General features: G+C 38.1%; 1 protein-coding gene and 1 long non-coding RNA gene across 2 annotated transcripts; one reads left to right on the forward strand and one right to left on the reverse strand.

Moving 5' to 3' along the window:
- The first annotated feature begins 1491 nt into the window (after positions 1 to 1491).
- Positions 1492 to 4017, forward strand: LOC106796383 (uncharacterized). Its single transcript, XR_001385378.2, has 2 exons — positions 1492 to 2802; positions 3638 to 4017. It is a non-coding gene; the product is annotated as an uncharacterized lncRNA (long non-coding RNA).
- An 828-nt stretch (positions 4018 to 4845) lies between these two features.
- On the reverse strand, positions 4846 to 10682 carry LOC100781620 (conserved oligomeric Golgi complex subunit 8). The gene is made up of 11 exons (XM_014769138.2): positions 10205 to 10682; positions 8208 to 8356; positions 8009 to 8086; positions 7788 to 7881; positions 7610 to 7684; positions 7165 to 7461; positions 6614 to 6681; positions 6477 to 6531; positions 6173 to 6311; positions 5702 to 5886; positions 4846 to 5482 (listed from the first exon to the last, which is right to left on the reverse strand). Exons 1-11 carry the CDS (start codon positions 10478 to 10480, stop codon positions 5168 to 5170), a joined length of 1731 nt encoding a protein of 576 aa, XP_014624624.2. The 5' UTR covers positions 10481 to 10682; the 3' UTR covers positions 4846 to 5167.
- Between the last annotated feature and the right edge of the window lie 12617 nt (positions 10683 to 23299).

The raw sequence follows: 23299 nt of genomic DNA on the forward strand, positions 1-23299 counted from the left end.
TATATATATATATATATATATATATATATATATATATATATATATATATATATATATATATATATATAATTTGTATATTTAAAATGATTATTTTCTTTGTGCGTTGAGAAAAATTCAAATATAAATAATCAGGTAAAAATCCAATTCCTTAATCATTAGAGGCGGCGTGTTTAGATTCACATTAAATCATTAAAAATCATGTTAATTAACGTGATTTTGAGTAAATATCATGTTAATCATAGAGGGATTGATTTTAAATTTAAATTTGATTTTGGATTAAAGTAATTTTAAGTATCTTTGGCATTAGACCATCTATTTATCCTATAACGGCGTGTACAGAAGGCTTTCATGAGTTTGTGTTCAAACTCCAAGAGAATATCAGCCAGCACCAGCAGGATTTTTGCAATAGTGACTATGCTTCTGCGGAGCACCATGAAAGAGTACTCAAAATGCTAAATTATGGGAGGTTAAATCTTTCTTCTTTGCCAATCAAGTGGTACACCATGCCAAAGAAGTTCTGCATAACTGGTTGAATTAATGCATTTGGACCATCACATCATGTGCAGGCCACCACCAAACTGTTGTTCTAAAATGCAATCTCGATAACCAGGAATTGAGTTTTGAAATTGCATGTCATATTTTTTTTTAATCTTTTTTTATTGACAAATATTATTTTTTAATTTGTTAATTTTTTTGTTAGCAGGAAAATTTGAACTTGCAATCTATCCCTCCCTCCCTCTTTTCACCAAGTCAATTTTATATCTTCTTGGAGCAGGCATGTGTGTGAGGGATGGTAATTGAAGGAAACTTTCTCTCAGCCTGTGTTGATTAGTTGGAAACTGTTTGTAATTTAAGGTACACGAAGGTGGGATTGTTAATAGCAATTAAATGGTTAAGAGACATAATGGATTTTGATAAGGTTATCAATGAAATGGATTACCAGCAAGTAGTTCACAATCTGTTAACTGATAAACCTGATGTTTCTATATAGTTCTGCCTCAGTGTAGGCACCTGTTAAGTCTTTAACAGAAAATTTGATTTTATTATTACTTCAAAATTTTCAAAAATTACTTTTAATTTTTTTCTTTTTTAATTCTTTTCTTTTTATTGTACGTTATAATTTATGGTGATTTTTTAAAGTTAATTTTTTTATTTAATTTCTTTAAAAATAATTTCTGACAATTTTAAACCATCTGAATGTGTATAAAATAAATAAATAACTGTCCCAATTTCACATTCATGTTTTTATTTATTTATTTCTTTTAAAACCATCAAAAATTATTTTTAAAAATTAAATTAACTAGTGAAAAATTAACACAAATTGTAAAATCATGAACATAATGAATAAAAAGGGACTAAACTAAATTTTTAAAAATTTGTATAACTAATTAAAAAAAAAATTTAATGAAAAAATATATTATTTAAATTTAAAAAACTAAAAACATAAATTTTACTATTTATGCATTTGCTTTTACAATAAAAAACTTACATATATATCAATTTAAATAAAGTTTACTTTAATTTTTTTACCTAAAATCAATTTTATATAAACTCAAACCTGAACACATAGAAGAGGAACTTGGACAATGTTGGCTGAATTATAACTTATAAGACACATAAGGCTGAAAATATGAGTACAAAAGAAAATGTCTTAATAGTGTAGGTTGTAAAAACTTTGAGTGCTTACTTTTAAGTCTTGCTTATCCAGATAAAGAGTATATTATTATAATAATATCTTATTAAGTATGTCGATCAATTTGTGCATGTTATTCAAGTTTATCCAATCATCTTTGATCTCAAATTCGTGTATGTTATTCTAGTAATATTTTTTATGTTAATAGTAGTCTTATTTTACTTTTACTCTTAGTAGAAATACTTATAATATTTTGTTAGTGTAAAGAAATATGAAAGTAATAATCGTGATGAGACTTGATATATATATACACACATGTGTGAAAAAAATATTTTTAGTTTTTCAATTAGATATACTTTCGTAATGTATATTTGGTTCCACATTTAGAACCATGAAATGTAGAACTCAACGGACACAAATGTGATTTTGTCAACATCATAAACGTTAGTCCAACTTGAAGTAAATAAGAGTTTAGTCTCCAAATTAAATTTTTTTTTAGTCTTTTCATTTCGAAAAATGTCCTTGTTAATCTCTCTTGACTAATTTGTAGCCTTTTAAATGCTTAATTTGAAACAATTTTTTATCATAGAAAGAAAATAATATTTTTTGTCATAGTAAGTAAGGTGTGTTTGAGTACCGGATAAAATATTTCAGGACATAAATTTAAACTTGAATCATAAAAACTCCCCTTGAATTGATGCTTCCTTCAGATTTTAGGCTCCCCTCAAAGGATGTCATGTGCTTCAACTTTTACTTTTTCTCTCCTTTTTGTTTGACAACTTCTTCATCAAGCTTCCATAGAAACTCATCAGCAGAGTCATAAGAATCAGATGAGAGATGAATAGGAATGCCTAGAGGCTTAAGAGGATGAGGAAGTTTCCAGCCAATGATCTTCTTATAAAAATAATTTCGAATCATAAACCACTTGTTGTGATCCTTTTTTTCAGCATGAGCGTGACCCTTCAATGCTTCAGCAAGTGCTTTCCTTGTTCTGACAAGTTCAGCCTCAATCATACGAACATATGTGCGGGAGGGGGGGAGGATCATACACTTGAACAACCATGGAAGCGGGTTCAATTTCAACATCAAACTCTACTTCTTCAATGATAGGATCCACATGATGACTGAAGAAGAATATGAAGAAAGGCAAGAACACCATAAAGGAAAAGGTGATCAGATACAACATATAACTTATTAATATCATTTATGCAACTCATGATTTTTATTTTCATTTTCAATCTAGTGATATTATCTAATGATCCTCATCACATGACTTGTATTGTTGTGTTTAGATGATTACTTACATAGGCGTTTAGAGAACCAGAAGTACCAGCAGAAGAAGAAAAATTAAGTTTAAGTGTATAATTAAGCCAACATCAACTTATATACTTAAACTTATATAAAAGTTATTTTCATTCAACTTTTTCAAAAGTTAAGGTGTATAATAAGTTGATTTTAGATTATAAAGAAACTAAATGTATTTTACCTTTTTATTTACTTCTTCTATAAATACTTAGAGAATTTGTCCAAACATGACTTAATTAGTTAATTGAATTAGTCTATTTTAATTTGGAAACAATTTTTAATTTACAAGAGTTAAACTCAATTATGTATCACATAAAAAATTAGTCAAAATCTTGATGATCTCAAATCACGTATGTAACAAAATAAGTTTAATAAAATGAGAAACACCATTTTATTCTATTATATATGTAACTCAAATATCAATACACAAAAGAAGAGATGTAAATGTAATTAAAATCCTAATTCCTAGCAACATACTTTTTAACACTCTTTTTTCAATACACATTCTCTTATTACTTAAAATTCATGTGGGTCTCACACTAATTTGGGAATACAACCCTCCAAATGTAAAATAAGAACCACGACGTACTTAGTGAACCCATATACATGAGTTTCACTTATAGAAATTATTTAAAATTATGCTGCTACACTTCTCATGGAAATTATCTAAATTTCGTTTCAATCTTGGCCAACATGTAGGGTTGAAGTATACACAGTCAGCATGTTGCGGAATTAGATATCTGAATGGGCAAGGTGGATGCATAAAAGCCCAAAACGCCAATCTTTGCGCAAATCGCAATGAGTTTCTGTTTTGGGATTGGTTTCATCCTACTGAGATAGCTTCGTTATTGGCAGCTAAGATACTATTTGAAGGAGGCAAAGAGTTTGTAACTCCAGTGAATTTTCGTCAGCTAGCTTATTCCTATTGATTTCTAAGCAATAAGTAACCAATTACTATAATTTGAAGTGAAATAACGTAGCTGGCATCTCTCAGTGCCGGTTTTATGTTCTCTCTTTATTTTTGAGAAAAATTCTCATGCATGATTTAATGATATGCTAATAAGAGTTGCTATTTATAATTGGCATCCAGTGATTTTTTTTTTTGGCAAACTTCTATCTTTTTTGTATTTTATTAAGTTTACTGAAAACAAAATTACAACGTAGTCTTTTGTTTAGTGTTGAAATTGAACTAAGAAGAATGAAAGTAAAGACGTCGATTTGGGCTCTTCTGATTTTCCACCGTGGAACTTTTTTTTATATGGGGTTTATTTACTTTGCTGATGCAACAAAATTAAGGACATGGATTCTGTCAACAAAGTGTGGATACTGCTTGATATCTAAAAATCAGAACTCGTTGACTAACGACGGAAGTGTTGAGCTTAAAATGGTATTAAAAATGTGACAGTTTCGTGATTTTGTGTGACATACAATGTTATATAGATAGCAAAATACAATCTGGTATGAGCTTAATTAGTTTTGTGACTGTGTGACATACGATCCAACCTGCTCGATAAAATATAATCTGGTACAAATTAAATCTAGACATTTTTAACCTAACCAGATATAGTCCACAACCCGTTGAATAACCCCTTTTGCCACCTCTTACCATGTTTAAATAGGTCATATTATGACAAAGACTGTTTAACTTTTCTTTAACCATAATCATATATTTTACCTTCAGATGTGTAAAGAAATAATTAAGTTCACTCTTAGAAACAAGAAAAATGGACCAACTCACTACAAATAAAGGTCGAGTAACAAGTTCCTAAAACCTTCCGAAAGCTTTTATTTCCGAATTCAATATAAAGAAGCAGCAAACAAAGAAAGGTCAATCTTACGGAAGATGGAATGCCCCTTCAACGGTAGATTATCAGCAAGTGACATGGTTGGCCAAAGACGAAGCTCACTTCATAAAAACCAAAGTAGAATTGTGGCATTTGTAACGTACAACGTACATTAGCAATATATGAAAACATTATGCCCCCCGAAAATACAAAACTAATCTCTATAAGTAATCTATCTGCCAAGAACTCTCTTCGTTCTTCTAATACAATCAATGTTTTCTACGGCCTATTCATATTATGTACTCCGATAATATAATTACAGCTGACGACACCTGTCTTAGAGTATACAAAAAAATAAAGCCAATGAGGCCAAAATTAAACACTAAAAACAGGGAGCAGTATCAAAAACAAAAAATAAAAATAAAAACTGTCATCTCTAATGTCGTTATTCAACCGACTTCTCAAGATTAGTGTCTTCTTGATCTATCTGCAAAGTAGGGCCTTCTTCGTTCACGTCTTTGCCAATAACGGCTTCAGATTCTTTGGCATCAGGTGTTTCTCCATTTTCCATTTTTGGCAGTTCGCCATTCTCAGCTACGCTCTTGGATTCTTCATTGTTCACTGGTTTCGGGAGTTCTCTTGAAGAGGAGGTCTCTAATAGGCGGCTGATTCCATCATATACATTCTTTGCATCCATAACAAGAGTTGCTCCACCCGGATAGCAACGCCCAAAACAAGTTGCACAATGAGGATAAGCAACCTATAAATTGAATTTAAAGGTAATCAGTATTATAGAAAGCAACTGGGGTTTGAACTTGTGGTGAATGCTTGGGTCGTCTGCACAAGGTTATAAATTCAAATCTCTGATGTCATTGCATTGAAATCAAGTAATCAATATGTAGAGTAATTTTATTGAAGACTGCAGATCAGCTACAAAGGGAATCAGCAATCAAGCTGTACTGTAAGAGTTACAAAATACCTCAATAAATGCCCGGCAGAGTGAGCGGAAAAGTCCTGACTCGTTAGATCTTAGAACTCGAGTTGTATTGTACAGCAACAATGAATCAGATACAGCCCATAATCCCTTAATCAATTCTTGGGCAAGGACATGTTTTAGACTTATTGGGGCACATGGGCGTAGGTCATTCATTGCTGCAGATACACCTGCAGCCATAAAAGAGACAGATATTAATGCAAATGGATTATAAAGTATTATGGTATGACGTGATTAACAGAACCAATTGAAGTTTAATTTAAGAAGATTCTTGAAACATGATCCATCAACCAAGAAAGTTTCCATTTTGTACTTGTTTCATATATGCAAGTGTTGTATATGAGTGATTTAGTGTGTGCACGACGCATGTACGACAGCATGTGTTAAAAAAAGGAAACGGATAATGGGTAAGCAATTTCCTCATGATATCTAGAGGAAAACATTTATTAGACTCACCATTAATAAAAACAGCAAGAGGTGGATGCTCCATCAAATTAGAGGGTGGAGTGACATCTTCATGATTTTCATCACCAACAGTATGTGCAGAAAAGCCAACTCCGGGCAGGGGAACCCATCGATGTGAATCCAAGACCAACTGAGAACAAATCAATTTCATAACACTACATAAAATAGGCAACTTGCTGGGAAAAGAGAGGAGGTCCCCAAATGTTCACTTGTTTGTATAAACAAAAATGATCAATTCATGAAATCAATTCAAGGTTAACTAGCATGTAAAATATTTCAACTTCACTACATTTACCTGAAAATTCTCTACTGCAGTACTCATATTTTTGGAGAATAAGTTGAGAACAGCTCTGTAAAGAAAACATCTTATATATTAGAAAATGCTTTAAGTACAATTTATCCTAATAGATCATGAAAAGGAGCATGTTTTACTCTTCAAAAAGTGATGGGAGCAAGCCTCGAAAATCCAGTCCAACCCAGCCAAGTCCCATAGCACAGTACTGTTACACAAGAAAATAAAAGAAAGTAAAGTGTAATTTCCTCTTGATGTCTAAGTTAAAATATAGGAAAATACTATTTGGTATGAAAATTATTTTCATACTGTTGCACAACCGGTGATTTTTGCCATAAATTCATTCATGTGTTTTTAAAATCTGTTAACAAATATTTATTTAATAAAAGCTATTTGGTCCACCTTGTTATTCGTGCATTCCGTGCCTTGTATTCTTTGTAACAAATAGCATAGCTCTAAAATATAATATCCAAATACATTTTCACCTTACTAAGCGGGACTATCGGGCAGAACAATCTTAAGCATTTTTCTTTTTCTTTGAGCTATTTTCCACATGGAGGGGGTTTGCTAGAGATTTAAAATGCATAAAAATTATGTAGTTCACATTTCTGAAAGATATGTTTTAAGTCTTTGCAAATATTTTGTTTCTTTCCAATTTCAGAATCACCAAAATCAGATGGTAGAAGCTCACCATGCACTGATCCAAAATATTTGACAGTGATCCACCTTCAGTTATCTTTGGAAGCATAACTTTCAGAGTTTGTAGGTGTGAGGTAATTTGGTGCATTGCCCAACTAAAAAGAAGCCCACCGTCATAATTTTCCTCACTTCCTGATGTGTCATCCGCAAATATTGCTCGATATTGATTAACAACATCAAAAAGATGCATTCTGTGACAGTTGATCATCCCTTTTAAGTACTCATATGGATTTGCCTGGTCCAAATCCTCGAGTATACCAGTAAGCCATGCCTCTCGGCATCTTAAGAACTGAGACAATAAATAACCATTGAGTCAAATGGAAGCCAGAAAAAAAAAGTACCAAGGAGCTGCAACTAAACTGAAAATTTCAAGGTAAAAGACAAGCAACAAGGACAAAGAAAGTTTGCATTGGAAAAAAAAAATCATTAAACCTCACCAGCAAACGCATTCCATACTCACTAAATACTCCTATTCGCCGTAAATATCCAATAATGCGAAGGCATTCTGGTAACTAGCAAAGGAAGATGCAGTAATAAGAAACTACATACAGAAACATTTTTCAAGAAAAATCAAGTGGCATTTCTTTGCATATTAAATATAATCACTGCATAAACCTGAATATTTGAGCGAAGTTTCTGTAGAAGCTGAGAAAGAAGTGATTGGGTAGTCAGCCTAACTTCTGCAGCCAACGCTTGAATAACTGGTAACCTATGCACCCGGGAAAAACATTTAGTAACAACATAAAAATAAAATAATATAATATAAATGGAAGAAAAAGAATTCTATTTAAAAGTATATTAATTGTAAACAGCATGGAAGAAGCATATAAACTTACTTTGGATGCATGGTTGAAAGTTTGCCAACAAATGCTTCCAAATCTAGGGCTTCATCATAATTCCCGTTCCGTACACATCTGCAAAAATATAGGAATTTACAAGGCTTCTCACAGAGGAAGTGATTGTCATAATATGTGAGAACATTAGTATGTGGAAATTCCAGGAGTGTAATTAAATGGTCTATCTTTTTTAACATACGTGTCCATGAGTTGAGGAATTTCTAGCAAGTCAAGCAAAGTACTGTGATTAGTTAGCATTGTTTGGTTCATCTTCCTCTTCTCCAAAATCTGCTCAGCAGATTCTATGAACTCAGTGCATCCAGATGTCAGCTTCGGGATCTCATTTATCTGTGAAGAGGAGATAAATACTCAATGTCAAATGTTTATAATCACAAACACACACAAAAGAAATTCATTATGAGTTTATGAAAAAGAGAATTATATTATCACAAAAACTGGGAAAATTAAACAACAAAGAACAAGATAAAACATTGAAGCAGCAGCAAAGCTGTCTAATCTCTCTACATGTCTGTTAAGGAAGTCTGTTAGCAGACCTATTAAAAAGGTAAATGTTAAGAGGGATAAGGTGATATAGGGGATTAGACTTGGGTTGGTTCCTGTTATAGACAAATCAGGGTCAGCTCAATTGTAATAACAGCAATCTAGTTAGAGATCATATGAATTATGGACAAAAACAGAAATGGATGCAGTGGGGGTCAGGCATGGGCCTTCCCCCTCCTTAAATTTTTTTATAACTGCTATATGTAATATTTTTGGGTATTGGAAACCCCCTACCCCCAGTTCATGTTGCCCCCCTCTTCTTATGAATTGGGTTAAACAAGTAGAGGGCATGCTTCTGTTTACAAATCCCAGTAGCTCACTTATCAAACTTGTTCAAGTAATAAAATATTGGATTCAGCTACAGCTTCTTAAAGAAGTTTCACCTCTGTCACTTTGTGTCCTGCTCTAAGATGTTTGAGAACTACACAAGATTATTGCCTCTATTGAAGATTGCACATAAGCACAGAGATTATTTCCTGCCACTAAAGCTTCCACCATGTCATTTTTGTCTACAACTCTGGGGTCACAACTATATTTTAAATGAGAAAGTGCAAGAGATTGGTTGCTAAACTATAGCAGTCAATGTTCAGTAGCTTACAAAGTAATTGTTCAACAGCATATGTATAATCCCCACCACTTCTAGAATAGTATTTCATTGTTTTATTATATTTAATGTTTTAAAACAATATTGTAGTTGTTATATCATAAATAAATTTCATTAAGTACTTTTAATTTTAATTATTTTTTTATTTTGTTCTCAATGTATATAACTAATAGTCTACGATCTATTTAACTTTTCTGGCTTACACTTTTATTTAATGTCTATAAATAAGACTTATTTTCTATCAGCAACCCATTAAATAATTTATGGATTCATCCCAGGGAAGACATGACTAGACATCTAGTTTCACAATACCAGATTTCTCAAAACATTTTATTCTGCAGATAGATGCATTCAATAAAGGGTTCAGGACTGTTTTGCAGCATGAAGGCCATCCAGTAGCTTTCCTGTCAGGCTTTATCAGAACAATCACAAAATAAGTCATACCTTATCTCCTGCAGACCACTTGCAAATATTACTAATTCCCACAAAGGTATTCACGCCACCATTGTCTCTGACCAGGAAGACATTTTTTGGACTGGATTGACAATGTTTCTTATCAGCTACAATTACACCCACCCCCACCCCCACGGTGTCGCATCCATCCAATATTTCATGTCTCTCTCCCAAAGATGGGTACATCTCCCTATGAGAGATTGATCTCTGCTATTATTCTTGTTTCTAATTGCAAGTTTTCTTTCCTCTTGGTTCAGTAACCATGATAATTCAGATTGAGGAAGAGGAGCGATATTCAATACTAATCTTATTCTTTCGTAACTTCCCTTTACTTTTCTAATACAATTCTATCAGTAACCTTCTTTAAAAAGACAATATTGAACCCAATCGCCAAATCAGATCTTATCCCAACCAAACGAAAAGCTCCTAAGCAAATATGAACTAAGCACAATCGCACTCCAACCAATTCCAGATTACATTTGCAATTGCAAAAATAAGCAAATACACCATTATAAAGCATGAATTTAATACGTACAAAAAAAATTTTAAAAATGAAATGGAATTGAACTGGAGAGTACCAGAGATTCAAGGTGGTTGTCAATGGAAGAAACTTCCTGGCGAATAGCGATTAAGGCGTCGGCGGCGGCGATGAAGGATCGGTAATTGCCGACGGCGACCTCCTGCATTTGGCGGCGAATGCGGTCGGCGTCGACGCGGAGGAGTTCGGGCTCCTTGTGGAGGCGATCGAGCGTAAAGGAGAGGAGTTCGGAGACGTAGGGTTGTTGTGACTCCGACGCCAGAGGAAGAGGAAGCGCCATCTCCGATTCCGATGATGATGCCGTTGCCGACTCCATTGTTCTATTCTCCGCAAAAGTGCGAAACTCGGATCTGGATTCACTCACACTCAAACTCTCATCTGTGGTTGTTGTTGCCAAATCAGCACCAAGGACCACTCACTCCTCCGAATCTTGATTCACTGCAAGGATATTTCCTCTGTTAAGCTTTCAATTTACTAATGGCGTTGGGTTAGCTGAAAATACTTTCATTTTAGACCATATTGCCCTGAGCTTTTTTCATATTATATATTAGGATAAATGATTAAATTTGTCCGACCAAAATGTGATACAGTATTAAGTTGGTCTCTGTAATTAAAAAATACAAAATTAATTCTTAAATGTACAAAACATGCAAGTGTCATTAAATTTGTAAAACCATTTTATTATTAAATTGTAAAATTTAATGACGAATTTGATAATAAATTATATTTTTGAAGACTAGTTTGACATTAAATTTTAAAGTTTAGGGACCAATTTATTTTTAAATTGTCGTGCTTTTATCACATTTAAAGATGAAATTTAAATTTTTCATTTATCAAAAAAACTAATTTGATAATGCCTTATACTTTCCAATATTAACCTAACTTGAGTAATATTATATTATATTATGTTCCCGGATGAGAAGTGGGTTGTTATGCACTCATTTTGTTCTATACTTACACAATTTTATTTTAGTAAGTTTCACACATGGTGAGTTTATCTTTATTACATTCTATATTTCTCTATTTTTTAACCCTATACAAAACTCACTAAATATTGGATTTTCATTGAAGTGATCCTCTTTGGGTCCTCCTAGGCATAATCGTTATTGACCCCTCCTATGTGTAAAAAAATATTACACCAATCTTTCATAAGGGCTCAAAGTAATATAAAAAATAGTGAAGTATTAAGTGTAACAAAAATAAACCTTAAGGAGATATGTGAAATTTATTTATTTATTATGTTTAAGTTAATTATCTAAATTTATTCATTTATTCTTTGTTGTTTAAAATTATAAGAACAAAAATAGAGTTATCGAAGAAAAACAAAAATAGATTCAAAAAATATGTGTAAAAATTAAAACAAATTTGTTCTAACGCAAAAAAAAATATTTCATTTCAAGGCCCTAGCAAGGGTGTGAGCAAGGCAGTTTGCTTGTCTTTTAGTAAACTAACCTTATAGTTTGGACAAGAGCTTAAGATCCTTTTACAATGCTTAATAATCAACCCGAATTTAGAAACATCCAAAAACTTACAATGGATGTTATCAACTAGTCTTTTACAATTAGATTCTACAATAACTTAATGGAAATTCATGCTTTTCAACCAAGTTAAAGTGTGTGCCAACACCGGCGCTTCTCCTTCGTGGACTTTAGGCAACCCATGATTGGCATCAATTGTAGCTCTAATAAAACGGCCTTTATCATCAAGGATGCATATTCGTAACCCAATACATCGCAACTCTTTAAAGAAAGCTACATCAATGTTTCATTTTATTGTTCACCGAGGAGGAGGCTTCCATTCCTTGTGGCATGTAGCAGCAATTGAGTTATTTACAATGCTACCATTCTGAAAAACACTTTGTCATTCTAATAAGTAGACTATTGCTCCTAATCCTAATAGTCTGATTTTTTTGCATCGTCCAACAAATTGAAAGGTTTATCCTTTTGGTGTTAATGTCTGGAAAAGTAGAGAGGTTAAGACTACTGAAATGTCTTTCTTTACTCCCTTGGATCTTCAACAATTGATGGGTTTCATTTGTGCCCTCAATGTTGTTCTTCCATAGGAGTGCACCAAGTCTAAAGAGACTTTTCAAACTGAGGAGATCCTTCAAGAGGCGCCTGAAGAAAGTCTAAACTTTTAAGATTGGGGACTATCATAATATGACCTTGAGCTCAAAATGAAGATATCTACATATAAAAAGGAGATCAAATCAAGACAAGCTTTATTTCGCAGGATTCAAAGGCTCAACACTCATTTGCCTTTCATGCTTGGGTCGCAAGTTTCCTACCTAGCTACTCCAATTGATAAGCTTGTTCTGTATCAAAAGGTTAATTGCTACAAAGGCAAGGAGCTGTTGATTGAAGAAGATGACAATGCTCCAACAACCAAATATGCCAAGGCTCGTCCTGGTCGACTTTTCAAACATCAACATGAAGCTATGAAGCAAAAGACTAAGCTCACTATTTTGGATTGGTATGTCATGAAGAGGTATTACAGACTCATGGAGTGTTGCTTTGATTTGGAACCTTATGAGAAGCCACCTGCAGATATAGTTTACCATGAAATAAGGCTATGCTATTAGACCTTTAACCACACTTGCTTCACTCAAGAGACTCCTTTCAACATGGCCTACTTATGGAAAAGGGAGTTATATGTTGTGTTTGATCGCACCTTTTCTTTTATGGTGTTCTTGCCTTTCTTCATATTCTTCTTCACTCATCATGTGGATCCTATCATTGAACAAGTAGAGTTTGATGTTGAAATTGAACCCGTTTCCATGGTTGTTCAAGTGTATGACCCTCCCCCCCTCCCGCACATATGTTCCTATGATTGAGGCTGAACTTGTTAGAACAAGGGAAGCACTTGCTCAAGCATTGAAGGGTTATGCTTATTCTGAAAAAAAAAAAAAGGATCACAAGTGGTTTATGATTGGGAATTATTTTTATAAGAAGATCATTGGCTGGAAACTTCCTCATCCTCTTATGCCTCTAGGCAGTCTGTCGCAACCTACCCTTCGGCGGGAGGGCGACGCGAGACTCGCGGGATGCGTGTTCCACGAAAGGAATACGCGCGGAGTCGCCACCAACGTTTATTTGAGGAAAACGTCGGAAAAACCGGAAAAGACGCGATCTACGAACTTTTAAGTGAAAGGTTCGGGAGTTGTATTTACGCACGGGGAAGGTATTAGCACCCCACACGTCCGCCCCAAGGGACGGCAGCCTTTAATCGAATGTGCAAACATGACTTTGATTTTTTATGTTCCCTTTTTATGTCTCTATATCCTTTATACCCTTTTTATATTTTATCTTTTTGTGGTCGACAAGGGTGTTTCCCTTTGCTCCTACGTATTCCTCAATTTGGGATGAGAAAATCAGACCTACGTAGTTCTTTTTTATCAAGTGATTCTTTTTTATTTTAAGAGGTGATCATTTTAAGGCGTTGGACCTTAAAAATGATCCATTTTACTTAGTGAGGAAATGAAATGACAAACTTCAAAAGCCTATTTTTTATGGACGAGCTTGACTAGGCGAATTGATTTTAGCCTTTAGTTTCACTTTAGTTATTAATCAATTCGATTAAGAATGAGAAATCCCAAAGAGAAAACGTTCACTTGATTTTCCGCTTTATTTTACTAAAAGATGTCTTTTTGATTATTATATTATTTTTTACCTCTTTTTGATTTCCAACGTTTACGGCACGACCGAACGGTCGGAATTTATTTTAACCGAAGTTAATGGATAATACAATTCAAACGTTCGGTGGAAATTTATTTTATTTTTAAGTTAAGCGAGAAATGACTTAAGTAAAATGGCTTAAGCACGTCAACAGGGGGTATAAAAAGTAAACAAAACGAGAATAAAAATGCATGAAACACAATGTGGACCACTACGGGCACATAGAATGAATCGAAAAGCTTGGTTCGAGGTACTTACCCGTTGAAGATCGAAGAACGATGAAGAACGAATGAAGAACGTCGAAGAACGGTTGAAATCTTTGCGAAATTCCTCACGGAAAACGTTACGGAAACGTTTCGGAAGCGCCTCGGCTTAGATTTTCTTCACGGAAACAATTTTTCCAAGCAAATTCGAAAGAGAGAGAAGTGCCAAAGGGGCTGAACCCCTTCCTTCTTGCCTTCCTCCCCTATTTATAGCAAAATAGGGGAGGAGGTTGCCGCCCAGCTCGCCCAGGCGAGCAGGGTTGCTTCCTCCAGAAGCAACCGCCTTCTGGAGGAATATTCCGGAGGGCCCAAGTGGGCCTGGGTGCTATTTGCACCCCCATTTTTACTAAGTACACCCCCTCTGCTGTTTTTTTGGTGATTCTTTTTTCGTAAAGTTACGGAAACTTACGAATTTCGTAACGATACTTGTTTTCTTTCCGTAATGTTACGGAACCTTGCGGATTACATAATCATCCCCTTTTTGACTTACGGAATGTTACGGAACCTCACTTAATTATGCAACGATGCTTCCACTTGATTTCCGGTGTGTCACGGAAACTTACGGATTGTGCATCAATATTTTTTTGGTTTTTCGGCATGTCCTGGAATTTCACAAATTGCCTAATGATGGGTGCCAAGCACCTCACGAGGACCAAAGAATGGTCGCACGTCATCGAGCAAAGGTCCCCGGACGAAATTAGGGTATGACAGTTGCCCCTCTTTACTTGTCTTTTATTGGAGATAAAAGGAAAGTAAAGATAAGACACTAATTTCGTTCCTCTCGATTTGACGAGAGTCACAGGTGACCATAAAATCTCCACATGCAAATGACTTGTTGTTCCCAAAATTTCACAAATTGCCTAATGATGGGTGCCAAGCACCTCACAAGGACCAAAGAATGGTCGCTTGTCATCAAGCAAAGGTCCCCGAAAATCAGTGTATGACACTAATTTCGTTCCTCTCGGTTGACGAGAGTCGCGGGTGACCATGACTTGTCGCTCCTAGAATTTCACAAATTGCCTAATGATGGATGCCAAGCACCTCACAAGGACCAAAGAATGGTCGCATGTCATCAAGCAAAGGTCCCCGAAAATCAGTGTATAACACTAATTTCGCTCCTCTCGGTTGACGAGAGTCGCGGGCGACCATGAAATTTCCGCATGTAAATGACTTGTTGTTCCCGGAGGAACAAAAGGTGCAGAAGACTATGTCAGCCTCTGCATGCTATCAAGCGTTCTGTCTTACAGATAGCAAAAGAATGTTTATACGGATAACCACTTGGGTATTTCCGCGTATCATCGGGCCCGCCGCCTCTGGATGATACAAGGGTGCAGAATGACCAAACTTGGTCTCTGCTTGTCATCGGGCCCGCCGCCTCTGGATGACAAAAGGGTGCGAATAACCATAAGGTATCTCCGCGTATCATCGGGCCCGCCGCCTCTGGATGATACAAGGGTGCAGAATGACCAAACTTGGTCTCTGCTTGTCATCGGGCCCGCTGCCTCTGGATGACAAAAGGGTGCGAATAACCGTAAGGTATCTCCGCGTATCATCGGGCCCGCCGCCTCTGGATGATACAAGGGTGCAGAATGACCAAACTTGGTCTCTGCTTGTCATCGGGCCCGCCGCCTCTGGATGACAAAAGGGTGCGAATAACCGTAAGGTATCTTCGCGTATCATCGGGCCCGCCGCCTCTGGATGATACAAGGGTGCAGAATGACCAAACTTGGTCTCTGCTTGTCATCGGGCCCGCCGCCTCTGGATGACAAAAGGGTGCGAATAACCGTAAGGTATCTCCGCGTATCATCGGGCCCGCCGCCTCTGGATGATACAAGGGTGCAGAATGACCAAACTTGGTCTCTGCTTGTCATCGGGCCCGCCGCCTCTGGATGACAAAAGGGTGCGAATAACCATAAGGTATCTCCGCGTATCATCGGGCCCGCCGCCTCTGGATGATACAAGGGTGCAGAATGACCAAACTTGGTCTCTGCTTGTCATCGGGCCCGCCGCCTCTGGATGACAAAAGGGTGCGGATAACCGTAAGGTATCTCCGCGTATCATCGGGCCCGCCGCCTCTGGATGATACAAGGGTGCAGAATGACCAAACTTGGTCTCTGCTTGTCATCGGGCCCGCCGCCTCTGGATGACAAAAGGGTGCGAATAACCGTAAGGTATCTACGCGTATCATCGGGCCCGCCGCCTCTGGATGATACAAGGGTGCAGAATGACTAAACTTGGTCTCTGCTTGTCATCGGGCCCGCCGCCTCTGGATGACAAAAGGGTGCGAATAACCGTAAGGTATCTCCGCGTATCATCGGGCCCGCCGCCTCTGGATGATACAAGGGTGCACGTCACATGACCTCAGGGTCAGTATGACAAAGATTATGGGGCGGCCGACAAAAGCAAGGCTCTTGCTCCTACGTATCCTCCAATGAGGAACTCAGACCTACGTAGTTCTGGGTAACTTGTGAGACTTGAAAAGTCTCCATCGGAAAATGATGACATCTCCGGAAAGGGCGCAGATGACCATATTGGTCTCTGCTCGTCAATCACACTTGGGGTCACTGAATGACGAGGTGCGGATAACCGTAAGGTGTCTCCGCGGGCTACCAGCTCTTGAGTCATGGCAACAAAAGGCGGTGTGGTCGACAAAAGCGAGGCTCTTGCTCCTACGTATCCTCCAATGAGGAACTCAGACCTACGTAGTTCTGGATAACTGGTGAGACTTGAAAAAGTCTCGGTGTTTTCTTTGCTAAAATGCAAACATGCTTTAGTAAAGAGATAAATATTCCAACTGATTAGAGCAGCATACGCTTTTTTGAGTGGAAAACAATGCGTTTACCGGGGAAGGAGAGTCTGCTGATGAAATCCCCCCATAACCATAAATGAGATTTTGGATGTTAGCATTTCGTTTCTAAATGAACATTTAGAGGAAACACTGGGTCCAACAAAAATAGAAGAAAATCACTCAAAGTGTATCAATCTCGCACAGGTAAGTGTTTCATCCTAATTCCGAACCATAGATATGTCATGACTTGACTTTGCAAATTACTTCCTATCAAATCAAAAATTACATGCGTGATCATGGATCAATAGGGCTTCCCTTGGGAATGGGTTCTTTTGGTGGGTTTTCGGCTTTTGTGTGTTTTTGGCTTTTGATTTTTCTGGCTTTTTTTCTTTTTTCCGTTTTTTTTTTGTCTAGTGCGGGGCGAGAAAAAAAAAGGGTCGCTAGCGCACGGGATTTTGGTTGGTAATTAAAGGGAGAAGACCATTTTAGGTCGTGGTTTCCTTTCCTTCTTTTTTGTTCATTTGGTGACAATTCTGTATTGTTCAGATATTGTCCGGTCCAAAGACCTCTTTGCATATTTCTTCTGTTTTTCCTTCGATCCCCGATCAGGGGCTTTCTTTCCTTCTTCTTCTTCCTTTTTTACTTTCTCCCATTCTTTGATTGGGAATTTCCTTTCTTTTCTTTTTGCTTTCTCCCACTCTTTGATTGGGGAATTTTCCTTCTTTTTTTCTTTGATTGGAAATTTCCCTTCCTTTCTTTTTTTGCTTTCATTGGAAATTTTCCTTCTCTTTTTCTTTGATTGGAAATTTCCCTTCTATTCTTTTTTTGCTTTCATTGGAAATTTTCCTTCTCTTTTTCTTTGATTGGAAATTTCCCTTCTATTCTTTTTTTGCTTCCGAGGGTAAGGATTGACATTCTCACCCTGGGTCAAGGTTTATGGTGAGTCAGGATTTTGGCTCAAAGCTTGTAGAATGGCTAGACATGATACATGTCAGGGCTTGGTTTGGTTCAAGGATAAAAGGGATGCCCCACATTATTTCCATGACACAAATGCAAAAAATGATGATTTGGAAACTTTATGCAAAACTGGTCATGCATGCACCTATGCGGACACTCAAGTGTCAAATTTTTATGGTCATGTGATGCTAGGGCTCAGGATTCATTTCCTCTATTTTAGTCAACCCAACGTTTCCAAAATATGTTCTTTTATCAATTTGTGCATTCATCCGAGTCCATTTTGGGCGTCTGGGAAAATCTTCACAGCATTCACCCTTCAAGTGTATACACATTTTTTCAAAAACTAGTTATGATCAGTGAATTTTTCCAAAGAAAAGTTGGAAGTCATCTCTTTTCAAAAGCATGTTGGTTTTTCAGCTTGACAACTTATTTTTCTTTTTCCTCCTTCTTCTTTTTTTTTTTATCATTATCATTTGTTTATTTCTTTTTCTTGTTTGTTTTCTTTTTTTTTCCTTTTTTTTTTCATGAGGTATTTTGCTACCTAAACATGTGTATATTTTTGCGAGGTATTTTTGCTATATACATGCATATCCAAGGTATCTTGCTACCTAAACATACATATATATGTTTTGTAAGGTATTTTTGCTGTATACATGCATATCCAAGGTATCTTGCTACCTAAACATACATATATATATTTTGTGAGGTATCTTTTTGCTACATACATGCATATCTAAGGTATCTTGCTACCTAAACATACATATATATATTTTGTTAGGTATCTTTTTGCTACATACATGCATATCTAAGGTATCTTGCTACCTAAACATACATATATATATTTTGTGAAGTGTGTTTTTGTTTACATACATGCATATCTAAGGTATCTTTCTACCTAAACATACATATATATATTTTGTGAGGTATGACTACCTTCCGAGCTTGTGCTCGTTTTATTTAAATCCCCAGGATCATGAGCAACTAGGTGCATCCTACTATAAAAAGCGATCAAATAACAAACATAGATTCAAAAGGTACTAGGTTGCCTCCTAGTAGCGCTTCTTTAACGTCTTTAGCTGGACGCCTTATGACTTGTCGGTCACTGACCTAGTACTTTGCTTACCTTTGGCTTTGGACTTGGTAGCCTGCTGGTCGGCCATGTGTCGTAGGCAACGCTCTAACCTTTTTGCGGATGAGCTGAGGTGAACTCTAGAGGTGGTGGCGGTGCGTCTGTTTCCCGCTGCCGACCATCCCAATGCTGCTGTGGTGTTTCGCCCTGCGCCTGTCTGGGGCGCAGTACTTCTTGATGAAAGCTCGATTAGTAGGGGGCCTGATGCCCTTGCTGGAGGTTACAGGTACTCTGTAGAACTGACAGAGACCCGTAATTAGAGCTTGACAACTCCAAGACCCTGTTGGACTTCTTCGGGTCCACTGGGTGTCTTGCAGGTGCGATCCCTGCAAACAATTGATGAAATCAGAAATCAGTTGAGCGATGTGCATACTTACCTATGATGACATAACCTTGCCGGGGGGGGTACGGGCACCCTGTAGGACTGATAGAGGCCCGTAACCAGAGCTGGAAACCCCAGGGCCCTGTTGGACTTTTCCGGGTCCACTGGGTGTCTTGTGGGTGCGATCCCTGCAAACAATAGATGGTATCAGAAATTAGTTGAACTATATGCATACTTACCCATGTCGGGACGACACAGACCAACTGATACTTCCGCAGGGGGAGATTGGCATTGCGGTCGCTGGGCAGAATGTTGCTAAGTAGCAATGTCATCTATATCTGTGTAAGAGTGGTCATGTTGGTGCGCATGGTCCGCACTCTTCTCTTTGCAGCGGCACGGGTGAAATCTTGCCCCAGTATGCATAGTAGCTGTGTGATAGCCTCCCTCTCTGGTTGTGCTCGCACAGTTGGCCCTCCTCCAATATTAGGGGGTGGCCCAGGAACCGTTAAAAGGAAACTACTGGTCCCTTAACCGGGAGTGCAAGTCTCGGTTAAGCATTTAAGGATAGAGGACCTTAAATTATCTTAAGGTGTGGATATGGAGCCCACTGAAAGTGAGGACGCGTAGTCCTCTAAAGGCGAGGGCGTGTAGCCCTCTGAAGTTCAGGACGTGTCGCCTTTCGAAGGCGAGGGAGTGTAGTCCTATGATGGCAAGGACGTGCAATCCTCTGAAGGTGAGGGCATGCCCCCCTTTGAAAATGGGGAACATGTAGTCCTCTGATGGCGAGGACGTGTAGTCCTCTAAAGGTGAGGACGTGTAGTCCTCTGAAGGTGAGGGCATGTAGCCCTACGATGGTGAGGACGTGTAGTCCTCTCAAGGCGAGGACGTGTAGTCCCCTCAACGGTGAGGGTAACTAGTACCCAAGGTGAGGGCGTGTAGCCCTCTCAAGGCGAGGACATGTAGTCCTCTAGAGGTGAGGGCGTGCAGCCCTCTGATGGTGAGGACGTGTAGTCCTCTCAAGGCGAGGACGTGTAGTCCTCTCAACGGTGAGGGTAACTAGTACCCAAGGTGAGGGCGTGTAGCCCTCTCAAGGCGAGGACATGTAGTCCTCTGGAGGCGAGGACGTGTAGTCCCCTCAACGGTGAGGGTAACTAGTACCCAAGGTGAGGGCGTGTAGCCCTCTCAAGGCGAGGACATGTAGTCCTCTAGAGGTGAGGGCGTGCAGCCCTCTGATGGTGAGGACGTGTAGTCCTCTCAACGGTGAGGGTAACTAGTACCCAAGGTGAGGGCGTGTAGCCCTCTCAAGGCGAGGACAGGTAGTCCTCTGGAGGTGAGGGCGTGCAGCCTTCTGATGGCGAGGACGTGTAGTCCTCTCAACGGTGAGGGTAACTAGTACCCAAGGTGAGGGCGTGTAGCCCTCTCAAGGCGAGGACGTGTAGTCCTCTGAAGGTGAGGGCGTGCAGCCCTCTAATGGCGAGGACGTGTAGTCCTCTCACTGGTGAGGGTAACTAGTACCCAAGGTGAGGGCGTGTAGCCCTCTCAAGGCGAGGACAGGTAGTCCTCTGGAGGTGAGGGCGTGCAGCCCTCTGATGGCAAGGACATGAAGTCCTCTGATGGCGAGGACATGTAGTCCTCTGATGGCGAGGACATGTAGTCCTCTCAAGGCGAGGACATGTAGTCCTCTCAAGGCGAGGACGTGTAGTCCTCTAAAGGTGATAGGTACAAGTACCCAAGGGTCCACCCTTATGAGAAAGCAAGAGATCGACTCATCGAGAGGGCCGGTCATCCCAAATCCACAAGATTTGGACATTAGATGTAGGAAATCTATGCAGTTAACATAATTTTTGGGGATGCAGATGCATGCAACCTTTGTCGTGAAATTTTGGTAAATGCAGACTTCATATGAAACAATGCAATGTAATGGAAAGTTGTACAATGTTCATGACATTCTTTCCCTATTTTGTGATTTTGATTTTGATTTAATTTTTTTTTTTTGGAAAACACAGATTGACTGTCCTTTTGAAAGAGTTGATAATTCATGCAACCTCATCCTATCTTTTTGCAAATCTCTCAGGGAACTCCCTCAGAGTGTGTGTTCTGTTTGATTTAGTCACTTGACCATTTTGGAGTGACGGCAATGGAGTCGTTTGATGTTTGATCAATCCATTGAAAACCTAGGGTTTGTCCCCCCTTTCCCTTTTCTTGTTTAAAAACATCGACAGGTGAGAACTTTTGATCTGCCCCTATGTTCACTTGAGGCTCATGCACGGTGCCCCTCATTGCCCCAGTGTAAGGCTTTGAGGTACCAATCGTTGTCTTTCGTCATGACCTTGTAGGAGGGAACCTATTGGGTGAGAACTTCTAATCTGCCCCTAGGTTCACTTGAGGCTCATGCACGGTGCCCCTCATTGCCCCAGTGTAAGGCTTTGAGGTACCAATCGTTGTCTTTCATCAGGACCTTGTAGGAGGGAACCTATTGGGTGAGAACTTCTAATCTGCCCCTAGGTTCGCTTGAGGTTTTTGCATGGTGCCTTTCGTTGCCCCAGTGTAGGGCTTAGAGGTACCAAGTGTTGTCTTGTTTTCACGACCTCGTAGTGAGGAAGAATGAAAGAAGCAGTTGATTCTTGCAAAAAGAATTTTCCAAGGACGAGAAATAGTTGAAGGATTTTTCAGCTGATGGATTTTTTTGATGTCTTGGTGATGCTAAAGGATCAAGTACTTCTAAGTTTTATTCAAGACAAGAATCCAAGAAAGTCAAGATATATGATCAAGTTTGATCTCTTAGAATCTTTAGGAAGAAGTTTCCAAATTGAAACAAACAAAAGGTTTGACCAAAGAATTCTATCATTTCAAATTGAGATTTGCTCTCTGGTAATCGATTACCATTAGTTGAAAATGTTTTAATTCAAATTTTTAAAACCTGTAATCGATTACATAAGTCTTGTAATTGATTACCAGAGGGGATTTTCAGAAAATAATTTCCAAGAGACATATCTATTCAAATGTTTTATGAACGGCCATTCAAATGTTTTAAAGAGAGTTTTCATTGCCCAAACAGTTTTATCCTCTCGAAAGATCAAGAGTTTTTCTGAACTGAAATGTCTTATCCTCTCAAAAAGATTCCTTGGTCAACCACTTGCTTATTCAATAAGGAATTTTTGATTGATCTTCATTTTACAATCTACCTCTTTTACGAGAGACCTCTTCTTCTCTTCTTCTTATTTCTGAAAAGGGATTAAGAGACCGTGGGTCTCTTGTTGTAGAGGATTCCTGAACACAAGGGAAGGGTTATCCCTGTATGCATTGTTAATCCGAAAAGAGAGATTGATAGTTCAATTGGGGAATAGTCTTTGCATCTTAATTCAACCCCCCTTTTTCTTAAGGTAACTGAGGTCATTTGTCCAACATCCTATTCTTGATAACTCACTTCTCTCTAAAAAGACAAAATGAGGTCACATGAACGTCTATATTTTTACTTGAAAACACAGTCAATCAAATGCCTTTTTATTTTTTATTTTGAAACTTATTTGTTTTGAACTTTGCTCGTTGTTTTACGGCACCCCCACCAACGTGCAAGATGAGTAATCTCTGATTGAACGGTCTTGGAAGTCAACACTCAGGAGCGCAGGTTGCTTGAGCAAACAGACCAATGGCTTACACCCACATTCCGGTGAAAGTTGAATAAGCAAACATGCGTTTGTGAGAGGATGAGGGACAAAGATATCAACTTTATCCATTTCATTTAACATTGTAGCTGTGGTTTACAATAATGGCATAAACTTGGAAACCCTGATGAGTCATTAGGGACACCTAACAACAGCTTTCAAAATTGCCCCATGTGTGGCATTTCTTGTCAATGTCAGGATTTACATGCAATTCTCCTCAAATTTCAGCCAGCCCGTATCAATTAGACTTCACACTTTATGCTTCGGGGTCATACAATGCTCAATGGAATGCCCCAGGGCTCCTCCACGATAAGCACACGTTGCGTTCGAGTCGTAT

The sequence above is a fragment of the Glycine max genome, chromosome 16 (genome assembly GCF_000004515.6).
Source record: "Glycine max cultivar Williams 82 chromosome 16, Glycine_max_v4.0, whole genome shotgun sequence".
Taxonomy (NCBI): Eukaryota; Viridiplantae; Streptophyta; class Magnoliopsida; order Fabales; family Fabaceae; genus Glycine; species Glycine max.

What these genes read in the sequence shown, in the direction of transcription:
- LOC100781620 (XM_014769138.2), bottom strand. Translation starts at nt 10,480, where the DNA reads ATGGAGTCGGCAACGGCATCATCATCGGAATCGGAGATGGCGCTTCCT. An exon ending in ACAACCACCTTGAATCTCTG is followed by an intron (nt 8,357 to 10,204) that starts GTACTCTCCAGT and finishes TCCTCTTCACAG; the next exon opens with ATAAATGAGATCCCGAAGCT. An exon ending in TCTTGCTGTTTTTATTAATG is followed by an intron (nt 5,887 to 6,172) that starts GTGAGTCTAATA and finishes TTATGGCTGCAG; the next exon opens with GTGTATCTGCAGCAATGAAT.